General features: G+C 44.4%; 1 protein-coding gene across 1 annotated transcript in view; it reads left to right on the forward strand.

Annotated features, from left to right (window-relative positions):
* The first annotated feature begins 246 nt into the window (after positions 1-246).
* LAMP2 (lysosomal associated membrane protein 2) overlaps positions 247-17,626 on the forward strand; it is a 31,680-nt gene continuing 14,300 nt past the window's right edge. Inside the window, exons 1-4 of the mRNA XM_056858990.1 lie at positions 247-311; positions 844-1,241; positions 11,162-11,280; positions 12,232-12,442. Coding sequence (XP_056714968.1) covers positions 247-311; positions 844-1,241; positions 11,162-11,280; positions 12,232-12,442 — 793 coding nt within the window. The remainder of the gene's footprint in view (positions 312-843; positions 1,242-11,161; positions 11,281-12,231; positions 12,443-17,626) is intronic.

Genomic DNA, 17,626 nt, shown 5'->3' on the forward strand with positions numbered 1-17,626 from the left:
CCTCAGTTTAGTCATTTTAGCTTCTAGGGTTAGTTCAGGCTTGATTTGATCTAGAACCCACTGATTTGGTTTTTTTTGGCCGTCCATGGTATCCGTACCGCTCTCCTCCGACACGTACCAAAGGAGTCTATATGCCATGTTGAAATGAGCAAAGCAAAACGCAAATGATAAAACGGCTTCGTGCGTTTTATGGAAGACGGAAAGAAAGCTGTTTCAGCCCACTTCCCAGCCAGCGAATCAGACGTAATGCAAAATCGGTCCTTTCTGGTTCTCGAGGCGGCTTTCGGCAAAAGCAAAAGGACAGGACACAAGTAAAACGTTTACAAAAGACGATATATATATATATATATATTAATTTTTATTGTATTTAAAATATCGTCCAAGGCTTTCACAGTCATAGTTGATTGGTTCTTGTAGGTTATCTGGGCGGTGTGACCGTGGTCTTGGTATTTTCTTTCCTGACGTTTTGCCAGCAGCTGTGGCCGGCATCTTCAGAGGAGTAACACCGAAGGACAGGGTCTCTCAGTGTCAAGTGTGTAGGAAGAGTAATATATAGTCAGAAAGGGGTTGGGTTGAGCTGAATCATTGCCCTGCAAAAAGTATCAAAGGTAATGTGCTAATCATTTGTGCTAATTGGTTCTTGTAGGTTATCCGGGCTGTGTAACCGTGGTCTTGGTATTTATTAAAATACCAAGACCACGGTTACGCAGCCCGGATAACCTACAAGAACCAATGAACTCTGACCATGAAAGCCTTCGACAATATTTGTGCTAATCATTTATTGTATTTGTTTTTGTTTCATGTGTTATCTTATAAAAAATTTATTTAAAAAAAAACAAACAGAAGACGATTAACGCTTTGCACGCGCGCGAATGGGTCACCGCGGCCTACAAAACGAAACGGAGGCTGCAAACGCAGGCGAAAGGATTACAACCCTCCCTCGTCTGACCTGCAAGGCGGCTCGGGCCGTGAACCGCACAATCCACCCCGGAGCGAGAGCGACGTTGTGATTGGCTGGCTCCGGAAGGCTCCTCCCTCCCCCCCGCTCTCCCCTGCCGCAGCTCATGGGACGGGCTTCAGAGCGCCGCCGGGTCCTTGGTGCAGATCGGCGCTCGCTGGTGGTGTGGCCCGTCTCGCCTGTGACGTGACCATGGAGACGCGGCGTTCCATCCTCGGTCGCCTCCTGGGTCCGCTGTGCGGTGGGCTCTTGCTTTTCGTCCTCCTGCTCCTCGACGGCTCTGGTGAGGGGCGCCTGGCGGGGAGGCGGCTTCCGGCGGGGCGGGGCGGGATTGGGGCCCTTTCCACCCCACCAGCAATTGGGGAAGTTAAAACAACGCCAAAAGCGTGGCTGCAGAGTGAAGTCTCGGCTAGCCGTCCTTGCATCCGACCCTTGCAAAGGCAAACTGCTCAAGGGGTTTCCCGTTCTGCGGGAGTCTGAGGAGGGTGCCTGTTGTGTCTCTGCGAGCGTGCCGGCCGGACCTTCCAGCTCTGGTTTTTCCTTGCCCTGGAAACTGTAGGAATCGTCTTGTTACGTCTGTGCATTGAACCTCTAGAGAAAGACAACAGGCAGCCTGTTCTGGTGGTATTTCTGTGACTCATAAGTTACTAAATGAATTACTGCCCAGTTAGTCTCTTCTACTGGGTGTATATGAAAGGAGTGAAGTAAGTTGCTATGGGCTTGTAATTTGTATTGGTTAGAAAGCATCTGCCCTGACCTGGCTGGCCCAGGCTAGCCTGATCTCGTCAGATCTCAGAAGCTAAGCAGGGTCAGCCCTGGTTAGTATTTGGATGGGAGACCACCAAGGAATACCAGGGTTGCTGTGCAGAGGAAGGCACTGGCAAACCACCTCTGTTAGTCTCTTGCCATGAAAACCCCAAAAGGGGTCGCCGTAAGTCGGCTGCGACTTGAAGGCACTTTACACACACACACACACACACAAGAAAGCATCTGAAGCAGTAATTCACATCTTTAGCTTTGAGCTCCCAAGGAAGAACTAGTAAGAAATATAAGCTACTTTAACCCTTAATGTGTGTATATTTTTTCCTTTAATTGTTCTGCCTTCTTTATTGATGCCATGAAAATGTCTGTCTTCAGAGGGGGTGGCCTGTGGGGTTAGAGTAGTTAGTTTTACTTACCGAGTAGCCACGTGCCTGGAATGCTTCTACTATAGAACTGTAGGCACATAGAGCCTGGGAGGGGTCTTAGTTACAGTACACTAGTGGTTCCTAACCTGGGGTACATGTACCCCCAGGGGTATGAACCAGGACATTTAGGGGTAGGTGAAAAAAATTGAATAATGGCAGGCAAAGGCATTTGAAATAACAGCAACTATATTAATTACAAACATTTTGGCAATGTGAGGGGTACAATTTATGGAAATGGGCTGCCAAGGGGTATTCAAGTGAAAACATGTTGGCAACCATTGTGCTAGACCATGAAGGGAGGGTGGTACTAGTAAGAAGTCAGAAAGGTGTCTGAAGTTTACTTTGAGGTGTGTGTGTCTTGGTGATGTACATGGCTATTGAGAGCTATGGGGGCTTAGGGAGACGGCCTTCTTTTGCTCCGCCATCAAAAGAACCTCTACACTCAGGTGTGTGTGGCGGGGGGCGGTGCTGTATATCAAAAGATAGCCAGCATTTTAAATTCCAGCTACCTCAACTAAGGGAAACTGCTGAAATATCCTCAGTTATCCACTAAAACCACACTGTTCAAATGAATATGATGCATTTATGAATTGCCTTTCTGCAAATAAGTTGTTTACTGCCATGTTGGTCCAGAAGTAAAATCCAAAATGCCAAGCACACAATCCATGTAATGCTTCCTATTAGGACAGCACCAATGACACATAATATGAATTGCCTCGATGCCAACCCCTGGGCAGTAGCATGAACATTGGAGCACCTCTTAAAAGTCTTGCCAAGGCTGTAATTCTGAGAAGACTTGGCAGCTTGATTCACTTGCCCAAGCGAGGCTTGGAATTGCCTGTATTCAGAATCCTGGTACATGAACTGAAGAACACATTCTCTGTGTTCTAAACTCTCCCCATCACACGGTCACACTCTTCAGTGTACCTTTAGGAAGCTGTGGCAGAGTGGTAGAGCATCTGCTTGGCATGCAGAAGGTCCCGTATTCAATCCCCGGCATCTCCAGTTAAAGGGACTAGGCAAATAGGCGATGTGAAACACCTCTGCCTGAGGACCCTGGAGAGCCGCTGCCAGTCTGAGTAGACAGTACTGACTTTGATGGACCAGTCGTCCGATTCAGTATAAGACAGCTTCATGTATTCAAAAACCAGCATTTGTTATTATTTGTGTATGTTATAGTCTCCCCTTCTCACAGGGACTCGAGGCAGATTACACATGGTGAGTTAGTACAATCAGCAAAATGGGACTTTCAATAACTGATGCACTAGAAATCCTGAACCAGCAGAAAGAAGCATAGCATAAGTATTAACATGACACATTAAACAGCACAGAAATTACATTAGGATCCTATTTTGAATATGCTATACACAGCAATATAGACCACAAGTCCCAATAATTTATCCAAGTAAGTTTGTGAACCATTTTAATACAGTGCAGCCTTATTAAAGGTAAAGGTAGTCCCCTGTGTAAGCACCGGGTCATTACTGACCCAAGTGGTGACGTCACATCATGACTTTTACTAGGCAGGCTATGCTTACGGGGTGGTTTGCCAGTGCCTTCCCCAGTCATCTACACTTTACCCCCAGCAAGCTCATTTGACCAGCCTCGGAAGGATGGAAGGCTGAGTCAACCTTGAGCCGGCTACCTGAAACCCACTTCTGTCGGGATCGAACTCAGGTCGTGAGCAGAGCTATGGGAGTTTTCCTGACATCCTCAGGCAAGCCATTCCACAAGGTGGGAACCACAATAGAGAAAGCATGTGTTCAGGCAGTTGTTGATTTGGTCCATTTGCAGGTTGGCACCTGCCGAAGCCCCTGCGGACACAAGCAGAGTTCTTGTGGTAGAGCATAGGGAGAGAGGCAGTGTCATAAATAAGAGGCGCCAAGACCATGAAGGGCTTTGCATGTGATAGCCAATACCTTACACTGAGCTTGGTAACAAATGGGCAACCAATGAAGCGTCTGCAGAATGGGAGTAATATGCATGCTCCTTCCAGCCCCTGATAATAGTCAAGCTGTGGCCAGTTAGAGTTTCTGAGTTGATTTTGAGGGAAAACCAATGTACAATGCATTACAGTAGTCTAGCCCTGATGGCTTGAATCCAGGTGGCCAGGTCAGGCATATCAAGGTACGGGGCCATCTTATGGGCTAGGCTGAGTTGGAAGCCTGTTTTGCGCCTGCGTTAACTTGCTTCTCCAGTAATAAAGCTGGATCCATTATGACCCCAGGGTTTTTAACTGAGTCAGTGAGGGTTGGTTGAACTCCATTGTCTATGGGGAGAACAATGTCCTTCAAGGCCTCTATCTTCCCAACCAGCATGACCTCTGTCTTTTCAGGGTTTACCCTTAGCCAGTTAACTACCAAGGCTAGGCAGCGATTCAGGACCTCTACCGTATTACCAGGAGATTCCGATAAGGATCTGTAAAGCTGAGTATTGTCAGCATGTGGATGACAACCAACCCCAAAACCACTAATTATTTGACCCAAGGGCTTTACATAGAGATTAAAAAGTTTGGGGGATAGAACTGCGCCCTGTGGAATCCCACAAAATAGGTCCCACAGTGATGACAACTGGTTTCCTTTGAGTCTGATCCGTGAGGAATGGTTTGGACCAGTTCAGCATGACACAGATGTATACCAAAATAAGACGAAGGATTCTCAGTCCAGTCAAAAGACGGGAACGGAAAACAACACATGAGTCACTGATAACATTAGAGAAACCCAGTGGCATCAAGTGCATTCAGAGGGCAGACTTGTAATCTGGCACCTGGATTAACATACGGTATTAAGGGGTTTGGTGTGGTGCCCCAACGGAGACCTCTTCGCCAAGCTGCAGTGTTGATTACGTTTAGAAACTCTTCCCACAAAGTAACAGCTACAGTTTGTTTTTTAGTTCAGCTCTTCTGTTGCTCCTTCCCAAAGACTAGGCTATAGGGGGAAATACCGAACAGAATATTAATTATCCCTTCCCTGGTTGGTGCTTTCTGTCTCTCTTTCTGTGTGTGTGTGTGATGACAGAATTGTTTTGACACTCATTTAAAAAAAAAACTCTGGGAGGAGCCTCTGGAGGCATCAAAGAGCAATTATGCACTTTTAAAAGAAGCTCTGTTGTCATTTATATATTGCAGCTCTGAAAACTGTGAGCCTAGACTACTTAGTGCTGCTTGGTTTCGCCTCCTCCCCTTTTATATAACAATATAAATGTGGGCAAGAGTACGACTGTAGTGCAGTGGCAGTAAAGCCCCTCCTTCAGCATTTCCCCAGTGAAACCCCTGGGATGACAGTCCAGATTGAGCTATTGAAAAGGCTGGTAACCAGTTGCAGGGGTGGGGGTTGATTGAGGTGGGCTTGAAGGTGGTTGTTCCCCTCATAGTGCGCTTGAGTAGGCAGCTGCATAAAAGGCAGAGGCCAGGCCGAGAGGTCGAGGAAGAGACAATTTTGCAAGGCAAGGCTCAATCAAGCATTTTGATGCATTTTACTTTTGCATCTGGACAAAAGGGCAGTTTACGGTCTTTGAGATTGGGAGGTGGGCAGAAGTGGTGTAATATGAGCATTGCTCAAGTTTTGCAGTAACATTTGTTGTTATTACCTGGAGATGGGCCGGGGTTTTCCCAGGTTGCAGAGTAGCTCTATGAGGCTAATTAGTGCTGGGGGAAGGGATGTTACCTAATCGCCCTCCTTCAAAAACTGCTGTTACCTTAGGGAAGGAGGGGGCACATTCCCCTCTCCCTTGCTCACAGATCTCCTGCTCTGGCCAGGAGAAGCACTTGGAAAATTTTCTGGTACCCTAAATAGAACATGAACAGGTAATATATTTACTTTTACTTGCATTTAGTAAAACAAAGCTTGTCCATTCTGTGTTCCACTATTAACCAATATGTAAACTGAAATCTTTGATTAGGAAATAATTAGTCACGTGGCTTAAAGGTTATACTGAAACAAAATTGAAAGTTCTTTGTAAAAAACAATGTTTTATTGGCATAATACTCCTAAAACAGATTAAAGACAATATAGTATGTAAAGGTAGTCCCCTGTGCAAGCACCAGGTCATTCCTGACCCATGGGGTGACGTCACATCCCAACGTTTACTAGGCAGACTTCGTTTACGGGGTGGTTTGCCAGTGCCTTCCCCAGTCGTCGTCCCTTTACCCCCAGCAAGCTGGGCACTCATTTTACTGACCTCAGAAGGATGGAAGGCTGAGTCAACCTTGAGACGGCTACCTGAAACCCACTTCCGTCGGGATTGAACTCAGGTCATGGACAGAGCTTGTACTGCAGTACTGCAGCTTACCACTCTGTGCCACAGGGCTCCTAATATATAGTATGTACATTTTGTATGTACATTGCAAAAAACCAAAGGTACTGAAAACTGTTGACATGGTGACAGTGCAATCCTGTGCAGAGTTATTCCGGGCTATGACCTTTGATTTCAGTGGTCTTCGACTGGCGTGACGCTCCTTGTAAGACTGCACTGTGGTGGTGACATGTGTGCCAACAACATCCTCGTTTTATTCCAGTAGAATTTAACTCTCTTCCACACAGATCAGAGCATCTTAGCTTCACCGTCACTCTCTGAGGCAATACTTAATCAGATTGGGGATTACACTATCTCTTCTACCATGTGAGAAGAGACGTGTAAGAATGCAGGTAAAACTAAAAACCCAACCAGTGAATTTGTGACTTTTGATTTTGAATTATTAAATATGTTTGTGGTTTTATTTTTCCAATTTAAAAAATCAATTAAACATTCATGTGTTCTTTTGCACAGTTGCTAGGTATAATTGCCTGAGTCTTTAATTGCAGCTTTACAACTGCCAGGCTTGCCTGAATATTTCAATGGCGCTCATTCATTGTCATTATGATGAATCTTTAGAAATGAGAACTTTTCCTTGGGGAAAATAAAACACCAGAAAAATGTCATGGGGAGACCTTCTGCCCCACATCAGACTCTAGCCCTAAGAAGGGCATTAAAGGCTCGATTCAAGATCTTTGTGTGGGAGTTGAGTGTCTGAAACAAAGTAGGTGGAATGGAAGCATGTCTTTCCCTGCAAGCATGGACATGGCATTTGATGATTCAAGACCTTTAAAACCTTTTTGGGACCAAGAAGGAAAGTGGAAACACTACGAATGCTTAGTTGCATAAGGATTCAATTAACAGTAGTGTAGAAAATATGACTAAGTGGGTGGCTCTTGATGTGCTGTCTCTCAAGTGAAAGTAGAAATCGGCTTCATTTCTCCTCTTCTACTGGGAAGTTCGGCTTCTTAGGAGGGGTTGTGTGCCATGTACTTGAAGCTGGTTCCTGTTTCTCTGGCCTCCTTTTGTAGACATCTGAAACATGCCTTGCTATGAACAAATTCATGACACAAAAGAGGCTAGCTCCAAGCCTGAAGCAGAGATTCTCAACATGTTTCAGTGGCTAAAACACACACACTTTTAAAATAAATGTTTAACTTGTAGTTGGGTAAGAATAACAATAGGCAGTGGCCTGGTAGCGGTCTCATCCTGTCTGTTCTAGATCTGTTCTAGAGGCATTAGGAAAAGCATGCTGGCGATCAGCTGGCTGAAAAATGAAGTTTCTAGTAAAACTGTTGTTTGCTTCTGCTCTTTACCTTTTTAAAAAAAAGCAAAATAGGGACGTTGCCCTCTTTAGCTATATGCAGTACTACAGTCTCTTGTTTAAGTCACAGCATGGCACCATGCTGGGTAGGAGAATTCAAGCTGCCACCCCGGAATGTTTTCCCATCCGTAACATGGAGGTTACTTCTGGTCTACCTTTCCTGCCGTATAATCTGGGTGCATGAAGTGTCTTGGGAATTTCAGAAGCGCTTGCTGTAAATGGAAAGAGTTATTTGTCCCCGAACTGGGTAAAACACTAAATTCCAGAGCATTCCATTACTCTGGCTGCTGGCTTTTATGTTTTAAAACGTGTTGTACCCATCACTAATTCTGCAGTGCAACATGTCCCTTTTAAGATCCTACAAGCGGATGGCCCAGGCTAGCCCTATCTCGTCAGATCTCAGAAGCTAAGCACGGTCAGCCCTGGTTAGTATTTGGATGGGAGACCACCAAGGAAGTCCAGGGTTGCTGTGCAGAGGAACGCACTGGCAAACCACCTCTGTTAGTCTCTTGCCATGAAAACCCCAAAAGGGGTCGCCATAAGTCGGCTGCGATTTGACAGCATTTTACACGCACACAAGCTTGAGAGTTGAGGCTGTTCAGTCATTCTCAGATACTCTCCTTAATGTGTTACGTACCGAACCTCCAGTAAGACAGACTTCTGGGGACCTCAAAAGCTCGCATGCTCTTTGATAAGTTTTGGCGGTGTAGAGATTTTTTTCCTGACTTTGTTTTAATTTGGTACTAAAATTAAATGTTAATGTTATCAAATATTATGACATGATTTTACAGTGATTTTCGTCCAATTTTTGTAACGGCCTTTGGCCCCACACCGTAAACCTGGGGACTGGTCTCCAGACAGTAGACTCCAGTTCTCCTCTTGTGATCTATGAACAGCAAAGTCCCTCGCTTAGTAAATGCTTCCATTGCTCACAAGCTAGGAGGGGAAATGGTAGCTAGGAAAGGAGGAGGTGAAAGGTTGCCTCCAAAGCCACTGTCGCTATTCACACTTCATGAGAGGGGGCTTGTTTTATGTGCTTAAGGGTTAAACGGGCTGTGCTTTTGGCTTGTGCATCGAGTTGATGTTCCCGTCCCTCCAGTCCTTGCTTCGCTGAAAATGTAGCCGGTGACATCCAGAGGCATACAGCCACACGGGTTGATTCGGGTCTATTTATCTCTGGGCTTAGCGGAGTTTTGCTGACACGTGAAAGGAGGTATTTCCCTTCCTCTTGCAGAATGGCTCTTCCAAGCTTGACTTGACTGCTAAGGGCCAAAGGCAAGTACAGAGGTGCTGTTGGTTGTTCCACTGCCTCGAATCTATCTACTGTTCCTGCCCCCAGCCGAGCCTAGAACTTTTGGTTCCTTAAATGAGCACACCCACCTCTTCAGCTAGTGTCTTCCCAGCCTGTTATAACAAAGAGCAATGTCATGAAATGTGCTGAGAGCTGAAGCATCAAGTAGTGGTGCAACTGAAAAGATGTGGTTCAGGCATTCTCTAGGCCCAAGTAGTTATTTAGATGCTAAGAGAGCCAGTGGTGTAGTGGTTAAGAGCGGTGGTTTGGAGCAGTGGACTCTGATCTGGAGAACCGGGTTTGATCCCCCACTCCTCCTTATGAGCAGCAGATGCTAATCTGGTGAACCGGGTTTGATTTCTCCACTCCTCCACCAGAAGCCAGTGGGGTGACCTTGGCCTAGTCACAGTTCTCTCAGCCCCACCTATCTCACAGAGTGTCTGTTGCTGGGAGGGGAAAGGAAGGTGATTGTAAGCCAGTTTGATTCTTCTTTAAGTAGTAGAGAAAGTCAGCATATAAAAACCAACTCTTCTCCTTCTTCTAAGTGTCTAATCCGGTGGCTTTCAGGTTGTGTTCCAAAAACACCCGTGATTCCTCTGAGGCTTATATGACAAAATCAGTAATGGAAGCAAGATTTCCCTGAGAAGCAGCTTGTACAGTGCTGCCAGTATTTCTCAGTAGCGTGCAAAATGAAGGGAATGTTTGTTCTGCAGCACATTCTCTGTTCGCATGGGTTAACAGAGAGGCGGTCAGTGTCTTCCATCTGTACATATCTAGGCGTTCCCCAGGATCGTCTGCGGCACACAAGTCCTTCAAGTGGTGCTTAGGGCACTGCTTCTCAAACTTTCTGAAGTCCACTTAGTGTATTTCTCTTGATCCAGTTGCAAAGGAGCTCCGTGTTATTTTTCTATCTAACAAATATGTAAAACACAGGAATATGAGGGGGAAGGGCAGTGGCTCAGCGGTAGAGCATCTGCTTGGCATGCGGAAGGTCCCAGATTCACTCTTCGGCATCTCCAGTGAAAGAGACCAGGCAAGTAGGTGATGCAAAAGACCTTTGCCTGAGACCCTGGAGAGCCGCCACCGGTCTGAGTAGACAATACTGACTTCGATGGACCAAGGGTCTGATTCAGTATAAGGCAGTTTCATGTGGTCATGAGTTATATGAGCTAACTTATAATTTTTCATGTTTAGTATTTATAAATATATAGCATTACTGAACCACAAACTGTATCTGATAGCAGATTTGGGTCTGTCATGAAAAAAAAACCCTATCAAGCCACTTTTTTCTCCCTCTTGTTTTCATGACCTGCCTGAGAAAGCCATGAGACTCTTTGTTTACTTCCAGATCCACCAGCTTAGGGGGGTTTGACAAAATGGCAAAGGCGCAGCGGTTCCCAAACTGTGCTCCATGGAGCACTTGGTGCTCCATGAAGAGATTGGAAAGAAAAATACTACTGTCACTTGGTTTAGTATATAGGTTCTAGGTGAAAACTAGTTCTCCGTGAGGAATTTCTCTCCTGAAAAGTGCTCCATGACTCAAAAGGTTTGGGAACCGCTGCCTTAGAGAACTAAGCATGCAGCTGCAGTGAAGGGTTGGGTGTGTTTATAGGTAACCATAGTACAAGCAAGGCTATAAAACAGCCCAGCAGAGCTAGAAAGAACCCCACATTGAGTCACACCATAATACACATTCCAGAATATTCTGCAATGTGCAAGGTTATGTAGCAGTTGTACAGCAATCTCTCGGCAGAAGAAGCAGCTTGCAGTGGGTTTTCTGAAGGCATGCAGCTTGGGCAGTACTGGTGGGAACGAAGACTTCATCTGTACCACACTGTGTTTTTTAAAAAATGCAGTTTGTTCCCAGGCTTTCTAGCAAGGTCTAGAACATGGAATTCAGTGTACTTACATCTGGTAAGCGAGTGTCTTAAAAAAAACCTGTTGGGGAACTAACACTAAAGCATGTAGCTTTCAACAGCATGAACCTTTCTTCCATGTAAATATAAGCAGAAAATGAATATTGGAAAGGAATGAGTTATTAGTAAGCAGCACAAGTGAAGATTGGTGTTGAGCAAGCGACTAGTATTAACAAGTAAATAATATTCTAGCTTCGTCAGAGGCGTATGCTGTCGATATAGAAGTGAAGGATGCTTCCAATATGACATGTCTCTATGCAAGATGGATGATGAACTTCTCAGTAACGTATGAATCCAATATTAGTGAATATGTAAGTAAACCTGCATGTATTTTGCTGTTCGTGCTTTTTGAGTAGATTTTTATGTAAAATCTTAGAGTCTGCATCATGAATAGCTCTTGATGTCCAAGGCTAAAGTAGTGAATGTTGTATTTACAGCAAACTCTTTAAAAATAAGATGCTGTTTTAGAATTGACGAGGCACATCTGTGTGCTAACTTAATGACTTTTGGGGGAACCTGCAAGGAATCTGGGGGGCATCTCATTTTCCTCCTGTATCCCCTTCCCCACTCTTCTTTCTCTCCCCTTTTCCTGCTCTCCCTTCCACCAGCCAATCTACCTTTATCCATTGCCCCCCCCCCTCCAGTCTTCAGCCTTCCCTCCCCCTGGCAGCCTCTCCTCTTTCCCATTTCTTTGCTTCCTTCTCCTTTGACTGACAGAAACCAAGGCTTGGAAGGCTCAACCGTATTGCTGCAACTGCTGAGCAACCCCCATCCAAGGCCCCCCAAGACCTTGTAACACAGTCCTGCATGATCTTGGTGGGCATTCATCTCTTAAAGTTGAATGTTGTACACAGATTGGAGGCGGGCCTTCCTAAAGTAGAAACAAAGATATCTCTTAAAGCTGCAATGTTCCTTCTGATTAAAGAGTTTGCTAGATTTCAGATTGTTCTGCAAACCTGGGGTTTTCCTAAGATTTGTAGACAAATTCCCCTTGGCCCACACCTCTAAGGACTAGTTCACAGTTGGATATCATGATGTCCTAGATAACATTCTGTTGTTAAGCCTTCAAGAGAAATCATGGCTTTACAACCAGAATAGGGAATGGATCTCACTTTAAAGGATGTCCAGTCTGACAACCTGGAACTGGAACAAAAACTGAAGTATAACATTTTGGCAGATCTTGTCTGAAGTAGATTAGTTGTACTCCTGCTATTAAAACAAAGCTTACAGCCTGGGAACTGGTGCTTTCTGCAATCTTTCAGAAAAACCAAGCTTTTACGCTCCCAGAAAATGTGAGGTATGATGGAAGCACTTGTGGTGATGAAAAAAGCGGCCCTCGGCTGGCAATAGAGTTTGGAGCTGGACACATCTGGAGTATCAACTTTATGAAAACAAATGATGCTTATCAAGGAAACATCACCTTTATCTACAATACTGATGATGTGGAATTATTTCCAGATGCTAAAAGGAAAGGTAAAAATGGGGTGCCAAGTGGTTCTGCTGTAATTTTGCTGCTGTGGTTCTTTTCATAGTTTCTGTTAAGGCTGAGATCAGGGCTCAGGCTCAGGTAATTGTGGAGAGATAGCCATATTAGTCTGTTATAGCAAAATAAAAGTCCAGTGGCAGCTTAAATTATAGAAATGCTTAGTCTTTAAGGTGCCACTGGACTTTTGTTTAATTTAGCTAAAACTGAGTCAAGGTAATGCATGTTGTGCACCAAAGAATCTGAGTATTATAATCTGTATAAATATTATACTAAGTGTGCCATGTTGTGTACCTTCTCTTCTGCATAATTCTGGAGTTAGCAGTCAATTTCAATTTCAATACCTTTATTGGCATACCATCAAGCAGTCAATCAAATAAAGCCAACCCTCTAAACATCATTTAACCTCCGCCTCTTAACAATTTCATCAAAAGATTTAGCCACAGATCTGTGTCTGTGAATCTGAGTTAGCAGTCACAAAAGGGGCTAGGCACTGAAGCCTCATCCATTCTGCCAAATCTTAAAATCCCCATCTATTTTAAGATTTTGGCAGGTGCTTCCCGCTTCAATCATCTCTTTGCTTCAATAAGAGCAAGAAATCGTTGTTTTTCCAAAACTGTTGGGAGAACTTCAAGATTACTACCACACTTTTACACCTACTTTTTCTACCCTCTTTTTCTACACTTTTACACTACTTTTTCTACCCTCCCACAACTGTAGCATATACAGTTCTGGCTAAAATGATCTTGGTTTTTAGAGATTAAGGCATTATCTTCCTGGCCACCTAAGATGGAATCTGTTATAAAGTTTTATGTGATTTCCTCAAGGAGCCGTGACAATCTGTTTAACGTTTTTGCTCTGGGTGATCCTAATTGCTGTGACCGTAAGCAAAGTGATCTCTAATTAGACTGGCAGAGATGACATTAGTTTCAATTATTTCAGGACTCCTAAATAAGCTGAAAACAACACAATGAGTCAGCATAATTGGAAGTGATGGTATATTTATATTGTACTCTATATTCTCGCTCAGAGGGAGAAGGACATCTTCAGAATGGGTGTTTTCCGTTCCTCGTGCTCCGGGAGGCAGGACTCAAAACTTAATTTCCTGTCACTTAAGGGAAACGCCCCTCCTTCCCTTTCAGTTTTGTTTCCTGCCTCGTCGGGAGAGCAGCTTAGAGTCGCAGCTCTGTGCAAACCTATTAGGAAATAGCTTTATTCCTTCATCCTATATTCTTCTTACTTTTGTTGGCGTGTGTTAGAAAGCGTTGCAGCTCTACAGGCGAGTAAGCACAGAAGACTCAGCACGTAGTACAAAAGTGCTCTTTTATTCACAGTGACAGAATGCTCCGCTTGGTCATCAACTCTCCACAACCCACAACCCAATACATATATAACACACCTATATACATATCTGGCATAGTCTCTCAGCCAATCACCTGTTGGCTGCCTTGTCTCCAGGACTATCTAGCTCAGTCCAGTACAAGCCAGTTTTTCTGCTCAGTCATTGAGCTGTCATGTGACACCACCAATCACCTGGCTGTCACATAGATCTTTTACATCTGCTTGCCATCTGCTTGCCATGTGCAGTCTCAAATTCCAACACTCCTCCTAGACTGACATTGCAAGCCCCAATTTGCTTCTAAATAGTTCAAACTTTTCAGTAGACAAACATTTGGTAAAAACGTCAGCAATATTTACATTTGAAGCACAATGTTTCAGAACCATTAAACCATTGTTTACCGCTTCCCTGACATTCTGGTATCTTATTGTGATGTGTTTACTTCTTGTTCTTATACCTTGATATCCAGCCAATTGCTGTGCTGCAGTATTATCACAGTAAACACTTACAGGCATTTCACATTCAAGATTTAGGTCTTTAGCCAGTTGACACAGCCATTCCAGCTGAATCTCACTGTCGCTTAATGCAGAATATTCTGCCTCACATGTGCTGGTAGCTACATGAGTCTGTTTTAAAGACTTCCACATAACCAGTGCCCCATGTAGAAATAACACGTACCCAGTGGTAGACTTTCCTTCTTCTCTTTCCCCCCAACTGGAGTCACTATACACTGTGATTGTTTCCTCTGCATCAGCCTTTAAACACAACCTGGCTGAAGCTGAGCCTTTTAAGTATCGCAGCACCCTTTTTGCTGCATTCCAGTCTTTCATGTATGGGCATGCACATTTCTGGCAAAGCAAATGTACTGCCATACAAATGTCTGGTCTTGTCCAACATGACAGATATAACAATGAACCCACCAACGATTGGTATTGATTTTTATCATGGAATACCTTATCATCCACCTCTTTCACATACCCTGTTGTCATGGGAGTCTCAGTGCTTTTGGCCTCTGTCATTTTAAATTTTTCTAGGAGCTGTTCAATCTTTTTCTCCTGGCACAATTCAAAATATCCTTCTGGGTTCCTGGTAATTTCTACCCCCAGATAATTTTGAATGTCACCAAGATGCTTCATTTTAACCGTTTTTCCAGTTGCCTCCTTAAACCAGTTTAGTTGTTCTTTTGTATGACACAACAAACAAAGATCATCAACATATAAAAATACAACACAGTCAGAGCCCTTTACACATTTGGTAAACATACAAGGATCAGCAACACCTTGCTTAAACCCAAGATTTGCCAATGCTTCACTAATGCATTGGGACCATGCACGTGCACTCTGCTTTAATCCATACAGAGCCTTATGCAATTTTAATACTCCTTGTTTACCCTTGCATTCAAACCCAGGGATCTGCTCCATATATATTTCTTCACTTATTGTTGCATTCAGATATGCAGTGGTGAAGTCAAAATGGTGCACTAACATGTTATCTCTGACAGCTTTACACAATGCAGCTCTTATAGTATCAGCCTTCACAGTGGGAGCAAATAATTCATCAAAGTCTTGCCCTTCAACTTGGGAATAACCCTTAGCCACAAGCCTGGCCTTACGGAGTATCTTCCCTTCTGGACACTGTTTGACTTTGTAAAGCCATCTGCACCCTATGGCTTTTCTTTGAGCTGGCAGTTTTGTTACAGAGAATACCTTATTCTCTTTCAGGGAATCAAACTCAGTTTGCATGGCTTCTAGCCAGGCCTCTTTTTCCTTGCTTTCCAAAGCCATTACCTCCTGAAAGCTCTTTGGTTCTTTGACTTGTACATGATTTACATCAGTGGTCTCAAAACCATACCTCTCTGGGGGAATTCCTTTAGTGCTCCTGCTTGACACCCTAGGAATCTGTCTCCCCTCTTCAGCCCTTGGCGATGAAGCCCTTTGAGGAGACCCCTCCTGCTTCACCCCATCTGCATCCTGTGAGAGATCTGTCAATGGTAGCCCAATTTCTTTTGGCTCCTCCTGTCCATGAATTCTGGCCCAGTTATTACTCTCACAAAAATTCGCAGCTCTGCTGTAGCTGAGAGAATTATGTTCATCAGCAAACCTGTATGATTTCATGCCAGACTGATACCCAAGGAAGGTTAGTTTTTTAGCTCTCGCTCCTCCTTTCCTTCTCTTGGATATTGGCACATCAACCCAGGCTTTTGTACCAAACACTCTGAGGTAACCTAAGCTAGGATCCCTCTGGTACAAAACCCTATAAGGTATGTCTTGTATGGACCTGGTCCAGATCCTGTTGGAAACATAGGAGGCGGCCTTTATTGCTTCTGCCCAGTATGTCATTGGCAACCCTGCATCCTGCAACATGGAATACATTTTTGTTTGTAGCATTCCCCCATGTCGCTCAGCAACACCATTTTCTGCTGGCACCGCCACGTTGGCAACTCTGTGCCTCACACCTTGCACCTGTAACCATTTCTTAAACTCATTTGACATGAATTCTCCCCCAAAATCTGTTTGGAGAGAATCCAAGGTACATTTAAGTTGTTTCTGCACTCTTTTGGCCCAATACTTAAATGTTTCAAACACCTGTGACTTCCTTTTCAAAGGATACACCCAGGAGAATCTGGTGCAATCATCCACCAGAATCAACGCGTAATGGTTACCTGAGTGACTCTCCCTGTAGGGGCCTATTACATCTGCATGCACTACCTTTAATGCAGTGTCTGAGAGTCTCTCACTATGCTTAGCCACTGGGTAAGCCTTAGATTTGGAACTTTTGCATACCTCACAATCCAGGTAGTTCCCACACTCTTTAACTTTTTCCTTCCCCAGTAAGGCTAGCGTTTTCTTTATGGTCTCATAATTTGCATGAGCCAACCTTCTATGTAGCAGATGTATGCAATTGTCATGGGGGCTCTTATTAGTTATCATCTTTGCCTCCACATGCCTATTTTCTACCACATACACATTATTACACATTTTCCCTGTAAGAAGCACTTTCCCACCTTTGGATATCTTACAAGCCTTGTCTGTAAATGTTACAGTATATCCAGCCCTGTCAAGGGCACTTACACTTAACAGATTGTTCTCTAGTTCAGGGACACATAGCACCTTTTTAAATGTATAGTTCAAAGCTGGGAACCACACACTCCCCTCACGTGTCACCTCAGAATTCCTTCCATCAGCGAGGCTTACATGCGGCAAACTTGAGTCCCGTGTGTCTTTTAAAAGTTCCTGATGCCGGCAAATGGTCTGTGACGCACCAGAGTCTAAAATCCAGACACCGGCTGTGTCACTGTGCTCAGTCAGCACCAATGATGCCTTCTGACCGCTCACAAACTCACGTGACGACTGGTCCCTTCGGCTTTTCTTCCTTGCTTCTGGGCAGTCACGCTTTAAGTGATTTGTAGCCTTGCAGATGTAGCAACGTCTGACCCTCAGAGCCACGTGCTGCTGTAAATCACCCGGCTTTCTCTGCTCCGCATTCCTTTCTCCGCCGGCAAACCTCCGCGTCTCCTGGCTTGGCAGGTTTCCCTCCGGCTTGGCAGGCTTCTCAGGATTTCTTGCAAGCAATCTTTTTTCATGTTCCAAAATTCTTCCAATAACATACTGTAAAGTTAGTTTATCAATTTCAACCGACTCCAGAGCTGTAATTAGCATGTTATACTGCTCAGACAGAGAGCTCAGGAGTATATAAACTTTATCATCCTCCGGTAGAGTCTTCCCCCTCTGCTCCAGCATTTGGAAACATTCAGTCAGTTCATTTATATGGTTTCTCACAGGAACTGACGGCAAAAGAAAAGTTCTGTACAAACGCCTCGTTATGGCTATCAAAG

The sequence above is a fragment of the Euleptes europaea genome, chromosome 13, assembly GCF_029931775.1.
Source record: "Euleptes europaea isolate rEulEur1 chromosome 13, rEulEur1.hap1, whole genome shotgun sequence".
Lineage (NCBI taxonomy): Eukaryota > Metazoa > Chordata > Lepidosauria > Squamata > Sphaerodactylidae > Euleptes > Euleptes europaea.